Source organism: Azolla caroliniana, unplaced genomic scaffold (assembly GCF_043228905.1).
Source record: "Azolla caroliniana isolate FFs.n. ecotype wild unplaced genomic scaffold, voAzoCaro1.0.p SCAF_9, whole genome shotgun sequence".
Taxonomy (NCBI): Eukaryota; Viridiplantae; Streptophyta; class Polypodiopsida; order Salviniales; family Salviniaceae; genus Azolla; species Azolla caroliniana.
This window is the reverse complement of record NW_028230444.1, coordinates 1,540,229-1,548,260: the sequence shown is the minus strand read 5'-3', so window position 1 is coordinate 1,548,260 and position 8,032 is coordinate 1,540,229. Positions and strand designations below refer to the sequence as shown.

Genomic DNA, 8,032 nt, shown 5'->3' with positions numbered 1-8,032 from the left:
AAGCTGTCTAAACCGTTTATAAACTTTAGAGAGAGGGGGAGAGAGACAATAGACAAGGGGAAAGAGAGAGAGAGAGAGTGGAATTACATAGAAGGGAGAGAGAGAGAGAGAGAGAGAGAGAGAGAGAGAGAGTGGAATTACATAGAAGGGAGAGAGAGAGAGAGAGAGAAAGAGAGAGAGAGAGAGAAATTACATAGAAGTGAGAGAGAGAGAGAGTCGAGACCACAGATGTGAGAGAGAGTGGGAGGGAGAGCTTGTACAATGTATAATATATAGTATATAGTATATAGTGGATCATTTAAGAGAGAGAGAGAGAGAGAGGGAGGTTTCTAAATCGGTTTACAAGCCCTTTACCAAACCGGTTCACAAACCGGTTTAGGCTAACTTGGTTTGTGAACTGGCTCGGCTCGGCTCGGCTCAAGTTTGAGATCTCGTAAACGGTTTAGGCTTAGCCGGTTTGGAAACCGGTTTACAAGCCCTTCACCAAACCGGTTTAGGCTAAACCGGTTTGTGAACTCGCTCAGCTCGGCTCAGCTCAAGTTTGAGATCTCGTAAATGGTTTAGGCTTAGCCGGTTTGGCTTGGATCAAGCCAAACGGGCTAAGCCTAAACCGAACCGTTGCTGATCCCTAGTATGGGACACTGATCGAGGCTCAAGTCTATCTCGATCCCTTCGCTCGAGGGTGGTCAAGTGAATTAACACCCTTCTTTCTCTTTCGTCTCTTATTTTCCTATATGTATTATTCGTATTTCATGCTTACATTAGTAGTTAACTCTAACAATTCAATTGGTAGGGCAGCAAAATCTCACCTTCTCTTGATCTCTCAACATGTAAGTGTATATGCAATTACCAAACCAATGGTCAAAATAATGATATAATCTAACATCATTTTTAGCTACTGCAAATAACTTGCAAAAAAGATTTCTACAAAATTAGATTGAAGCATTTATTTACTTCACCCTTGTTATACATACTGATTATGTTATGCAACCTTCTCTCTTTATTCACGTTCATACTGTAATTAGAGTTGTAGCAATGAGAATGGGTATATTGATCCCATTCAGTGAATAAATAATATGAGCCTCTAGAATAAAACCATCAAATAAAATTTACTCAGTTGTAGAGAGCTGAACCTACTGACATAAATTTTAAACAGCCTTTAGAATATTGAGAGCTAATATTTCCAACTGTAAAGTTCATATAGCCATACTTTGTTTATGTTTATATCACCTTGAGGTTTCACACCAAGAAATCATCAATAAAGCTACAGAAACAGAATTGTTATTCGCATCCGCCAACTTTAACATAGCCTGTTAAGCCTTGATTGATGATTTTGTTTCCTTTTTTATCACTGATGACCATGGCTTTTGCCTCAAGCACAGACTTAACACTGTAATGCAGAGATAGTGTGAATTCTAAATGCATCATTTGTTAACATTAGCCATTCATATACCTAAACCTGAAGCTACAATTTATTGTTTCAAGTCAAACAAAGATTGAAACCATATTGTGGAAACAAAGCAGAGACATGCATTTACACATTGATAAATCTACATCTTCTCTAAGATCTCTTCAGAAACACACATTTTTTGGATGGTATGATGTCTTTAGAAAAGCTACCAGAAATTTTAACATTTCAGATCACATTATTTGTCTGATACATGCAGCCATATATCCCTTTCTTTTTTCTAAGGGCATTTTCATAAACGCATCAAGTATAAAAAGGCACATATTGTATTGACTGTACATTTTTTCAGCTTTATTTCTTTCCCCTTAACTTTGTCCCTAACACTTTCTCAAGTTTTGATATAACTTGCTGGTTAGGTATCGCTTTACCAGATTCATACTCTTGTATTACTTGCGGTTTCTCGTTGATTTGCTGCCAGTAAAATACAAAACACAAAGCAATACAGTTGAAACCTTTTTAAAGAGGAACTATACAGTAAATTCATCCCATTTTTCTCTCTTCTAGGAGTTGGCCAAGAATAACTAAGAGTTTCCCTCTTAAATAAATACCTGTGCTAGTTGTGCTTGAGTGAGCTTTTTATCGAGACGTGCTTGCATTAATGCTCTTTTAAGCTCAGATGACACCTTCTCATCTGAAAAGAAATAGCACAAAGAACAAATCAATAAAAAAATGGAAATTCTTGCATAGAAATATTAGCGTAACCAGAACTTACGTGCAAGAACTTCAGTTTCCTCATCTAGCTTTTTTGTATTGAGACCTGGGGTACTAGAAGATGCCTTGTTGGATCCAGCATTAACTGAGTGATTGCATTTAACATATTTCAAATTAATCAAGACTTTGTCCGAAAAACATACTGAACATTCAAAGAATGATACCAAGAGCAGTAAAGAGTTGAAAAAAATGAAAGAAAACCTGAACTATTAATCAAACCAAGTAAGAGAATCTTTTAATTACACCATGTAAAATAATCATCTGACTCTAACATTCAATCTTACAACAAACCTTGGTCTTAAAAGTCGGTTACAGTAGTAAAATAGTGATTAGCATCATCTCAAAATCCTAATATCCATTTCAGCCATATAAAAGTAAAGTCCTAATAGAATTTGGGAAATGGGGAATCCTCTTTGAAAATGAATTTGTGAAATTTATTCATGAAATGATACAATGATCTTCTTATCCAAGTTATCACTGATTGGATCAAAAGTATAATTACTCTGTTTTCCTCTTATCTTCTCAAACCCCAGTTTTAACATTCATTCGGGTTACAAAGATGAAATTGAAGCCATAATAACGATTGTTCCCTTCAAAGCAAAATAAATGTGATGGTGAGAACAATTATTCAGACGAGAAAATTTACCTTCTCATTTCCTATTTTTCCTGTAGGTCTACAAGAGAATTACATTGCTCAGTGGGATAGGTTTTAATGGAGAGATATGTGCTGAATATATCAAATTTTAAAAATCAACCTGACTGGCATTTAAATTTTAGAGCTGACGACATAGGACTCATATAATACTCAAATGTTTTGATAAAATGGAAGTCCTAATCTGTTAAAGGTTCCACAAGGGATAATATTTCAGTTTTCTATACACAATTCCCCAGCTTCGTATTTTAAAGCTAGATTTATTGGAGAAAAGATGTAACAAGGCATATTATCCTTCTATGGCAAACAACATCTATTGCGTATAGAAACCAAAGTATTTGTGTTTAAACTTATACAAACATATACGGAAGTTGGAAAGAGGAAAATGCATGTACTTCATTACGACATGGAATACACTGCAATAGAAAGCATATGAAACAGATCAAAGGAAGACAAAAGAAACAAATCACTTTCTTCCCTTCTTCCTTTGTTTCAAAGACGCAACTTCTCTATTCCATCTTTCTTTCTTCCTTTGAAAATCGAATGCATTCCAATGGAAATGATGGGAAGCCGAACAAAGAAAAACGCAACTCTACGTTTTCTTCTTTCTTTGTTTCATTTATCTCAGAGAAACAAAAATGGTTTCTTTCGATCTTCCCTCGTTCAAAAGGAACAACACCCCTCTCTTTAAATCTTTCTTTGTTTTAAAGAAACAATCCTGTCTTTCAATCTTTGGTTTACTATCTCTTTCTTTGTACAACAGAATTCCCCCGCAATGGAAAGCATATGAAACAGATCAAAAAGAAAGAAAGAGAACGAACAAAATTGAAAGAAGAAAATCCCGTTTTCCTTTATTTATATTGCAAATTAAAATTCAGCTGCATTGGAAAGGGACAAGAAACAGATGGTAGAAGGAGAGAGGGAGGGGGCAGAGACAGAAAGAAAGACAAAGAAAGACAGAGAGAGAGAGAGAGAGAGTATAGACCAGAGGCACATACATTTCTTGACTGTTTCGATGGGACCTCCTGCGCGACGGGCAGCGTTCACAGCTTTCTCGTCTCTAGTGGCAGCTGCGGTGGGAGCCTTCTTTCTGATCACCACGGGTTCCCAGTCTTGCCTCAGATCAGCCATGCCGTCCTTCCCTTCCCTTTCCTGTGTCTTCTGACTTTCTTCTTCTTCTGTCCTCGCTTCCTGTCTGTCTGTCTCTGTGTCAAAACCCTAACTATGAAAATACAGTCAAAAAATATCTTATCCACATTTTTACACAAACGTGTGTGTGTGTGTCAAGAAGAGAGAGAGAGAGAGAGAGAGAGAGAGAAGAGAAGAGAAGAAAGCGAAGGATGTGTGAAGGACAAACTACAATCGAATGGCGAGGCTACGCTTGGTAACTATGTAAGACTTATGGAAGATTGGTATCTTAGAGTCACGTAGGAAAAATGATGGCCTTTCAGTCAAATTACAATCAGAAATAAGTTTCATATATCACGTGGATATGGGTATATTTGGCAATCAATATTGGCATTGCTTAGATTAGTTTTCCTAATTCCAAAGTTGTGTAGAGAGAGAGAGAAGAGAAGAGAAGAGAATAAAGAGAGATCCGTGTGAAGGACAAAGTTCAATTGAATGGCAAGGCTAGGCTTGGTAACTGTGGAAGGTGATATCTTAGAGTCACCTAGGAAAATGATGGCCTTTCAAACAATCAGAAATAAGTTTCATATACCACGTGGATATGGTTATATTTGGCAATCAATATTGGCATTGCCTAGATTAGTTTTCCTGATTCCAGAGTTGTGGAGAGAGAGAGACAGTAAAGAGAGATCTGTGTGAAGGACAAAGTTCAATCGAATCTAGGCTTGGTAACTGTGGATGATATCTTAGAGTCACCTAGGAATGATGGCCTTTTGGACAATCAGAAATAAGTTTCATATATACCACATGGATATGGTTATATTTGACAATCAATATTGGCATTGCCTCGATTAGTTTTCCCGATTCCAAAGTTGGTGGTCGAGGACCCATGGAAAGATTGGTCATTTGGTATGGGGAAATCAATTTTCGTGGTGCACACTGTCATGATATGGGAAGACTCGAACCCATAACCTTATGTTATATGGGTCAAGCTCTTGACCATTACATTATCTATTGTAATACGTAGGATATTATTTTAATTTAATAATTACTATAGAAAATTATTGTATATTCCAGATTTCTCTGGAACATTCTAGAAGCTTTAGGACTATTCATGAGAACACTATAAAAAGAGGCACAAGGCATTATTTCAAACCAAATTGGTTCAACACCAGTCTTAAGCCTCATAACTATTTTGTACTTACTCTTCACATAATATATCATATGTTATTATCATCCTCTCTCTCTCTCTCTCTCTCATGTGGACGCAATTAGAGAGACCTTTGGTGACGATGTTATCACGTCAACTTCGAAACAAATTGACAGTACCACATGACATTATTAGAGCAGAGTTCAGTCTACCCCCGATGTTAGTAGAAGCACTCTTTCAAGTGGTAGTTTTTATTCATCGGATACATAGCCAACCACAAGATAGGATATCCCGTCGAGCCTTTGAGGCATCCCGATCCCTACATGCGTCTGGATACACTAGCTCTTGGTATAGCACTGTGGTGAGTTGGTTACTTGCAAACGACATAGATATTAATAACCTACCCCCCCCTTAAGTACTGTTACACTTGCGTGTTCCTCTAGTAGCTTTGATGTGAACCATTTTCCCTATACATGGGCACTTTTTACTCTAGTGCTGGGTAGAGGTTTTTTCCCCATGTTACCACATACATGAGTCACTCATATGTGGTGGTACTTAGTACTTAGGGATATATATTTCAGCTCCTAATTTTTTTTAAGATTCATTCATCAATAGAGAGCTATTCCAGCCATTGCCTTCCTCGTGTGAGTGCTTCCTTCTTTGAGCTTCTTGTGTGTTTCCCACTCTTCCTCACATACCCAACAGTGGTATCAGAGCCAAGTTCTTCATCCTCTCCATCTTCGGTTGTCCGCATCGCGGTGTCGCGGCGCGCGCGCACTTTTCATTGTGCAAAATCAACTTCCGAATATAGAGAAGTGTATTTCAGCACTTGGAGCGCATTTTCAGCAGGTACCCTACTGTTTTACCCCCATTTCGAAGCCGTTCGTGTAGTCGAAATCGTCATCCGAGTGATAGTTTGTGAGCTGCATTTTCAGCACTCATTTCCGATTTGTTGAGGTAATATTTTACCACTTTCTTGTTCTTTGGTAAAATGGCAAACAATGGTGATTTGTTTGGCATGCTTCAAGCTGAAGATAAGCTTGATGGGACAAACTATCCAATGTGGTCCTACATGATGAAACACGTTCTTGTTGCCAAACAACTATGGAACATAGTGGTAGATGTAGATCGACGCCCCGCCGGTCCTACTACTTCACAGTCTACTATCACAGATACAGGTTCATCTTCGAGCACAGTGACTTCATCTACTCCACCAACACAAGAGCAACTTAGATGGGATGGAAAAGATGCTCAAGCTCATGCATTGATTGCACTTTCTGTGAAGCGTCATATAGTTCCACATATTCGGTCATGCTCTACGTCCAAACAAGCATGGGACACTCTTGCTTCGTTGTATGCCGTGCGTAACGAAGCACGTGTTGCATATTTGAGAAAGCAACTTGAGGATGTATATATGGCTGAAAATGAGTCGGTAGATGTGTATGTGACACGCATTAAAGATTTGAAAGAGCAATTGGCAAACATTGATGAGATCATTTCGAATACATCACTTGTCTCTACGTTGTTGAAAGGATTACCCGAATCTTTTCAAAGCTTTGCTACTACTATTCGTTTGGTTGCAAAAGGGAATACGGATATGTACGCATTTGATGAGGTTGTGTCTCTTCTTTTGCAAGAAGAACAATCTAGAGTGAATAGAAGTGGTTGTTATTCTCTTAGCCGGACAAGGCCTAACACAAGGTGTCACGGAGACACTTCACCAAAGGTGATTACGGCATAGGATTAAGATTCAACGATTACACCGACTTACGTAGGTTACACGATTAGATTGCTTTGGTTAATTACACGCGTAAGATATAACAGTAATTACAGAACGGAAATCAAGACAGAAATACAAACATCATAAGCTCTATTAATTATCCGCTGTCATTACAATGGGGTCCGGGCCTTTAAATAGGTTTCCGGCCCGTATTACAAAACGGTGTCTCTCGCACCTATTCGGGATCCGTCCGGATCTGGAACGGCATACCGTTTCCAGTCCGTCCGTCCACACTATGCTCATTTACAACCATCTAATTAATTCCGTATTTTGGACTCCTTGCCGGCCGGTAACACATGGCACGCCCGTGGGACAGTACCTTGTACGTCGAACCCTTCTCGGCCCCTTCATTGTTCACCCAAATTGTCCAAAATACTTGGTTCAAGAATTTCCGCTTGTTCTTTCGGTTGTGGTTGTTGCGGCTGTGCTTGCTGCTGCTGCTGTGATTGCGGTTGTGACTGAGGTTGCTCCGGCTGCTCTGCTTGCTGCTGCTGCTCCATTTGTTTCGCTGACTCCGGCTGCTCCGTTTGTCTCTCTGGCTCCGGCATCTCCGTTTGACTGCTTCCGGTCCGGTCTCCTTCCAGTAACGGTTCCTCATCACTGAGGTTGACCGTAACTGGTTCTCGTTCTTTCTCTCCCCGGATCCGGGACCTCTCGTAGCTTTCAAACTGGATCTGCGCCTCCAGCCTGTCGTCGTCCAGCTGAGCTACAAGTTGCCGGACTTGCTCTAATTGGTCTTCTGCCAAGGCTTGAAAGTCTTCGGCCAGCTCATCTCTTATGCCGGTGAAGTCTTCGGAAGTCAGCATATAGCAATCATCTCCCTCCTTCCGCCGGTTCTCTACGTCAGCCCGGAGCAATTGGAGTTCCGCCGCGTTCGTGGCCCACTTGGTCCACCATTTGACGGAACTGTTGTCAATCAAGCTCTTGGTCTAGTTCAACCAGGCCCGCATTATATCTTGGATGCGACTTGCTCCCATCTGTGCTCTGCTTTCCACCACTTGTCGCTCCTCCTTCAACTGCTTGATGAGGTTTGCCGTATCCTCCGCCTGCTCCCTGTAGCGCGTCAGCTGCCCTTGATATGTCGTTTGCAGCCTCTGCAGTACCTCCGCCGCTCTTTCTTTCTCCGCCTGCTGTTGTCTGAGG

At 40.1% G+C, this 8,032-nt stretch overlaps 1 protein-coding gene across 1 annotated transcript; it reads right to left on the bottom strand.

The window, feature by feature from the left end:
• Positions 1-1,571: 1,571 nt before the first annotated feature.
• On the bottom strand, positions 1,572-4,036 carry LOC147859761 (multiprotein-bridging factor 1b-like). Its single transcript, XM_087324990.1, has 4 exons — positions 3,830-4,036; positions 2,181-2,264; positions 2,017-2,099; positions 1,572-1,879 (listed from the first exon to the last, which is right to left on the bottom strand). The coding sequence occupies exons 1-4, from the start codon at positions 3,960-3,962 to the stop codon at positions 1,760-1,762; spliced, it is 420 nt and encodes a 139-aa protein (XP_087181116.1). The 5' UTR covers positions 3,963-4,036; the 3' UTR covers positions 1,572-1,759.
• Positions 4,037-8,032: the final 3,996 nt, after the last annotated feature.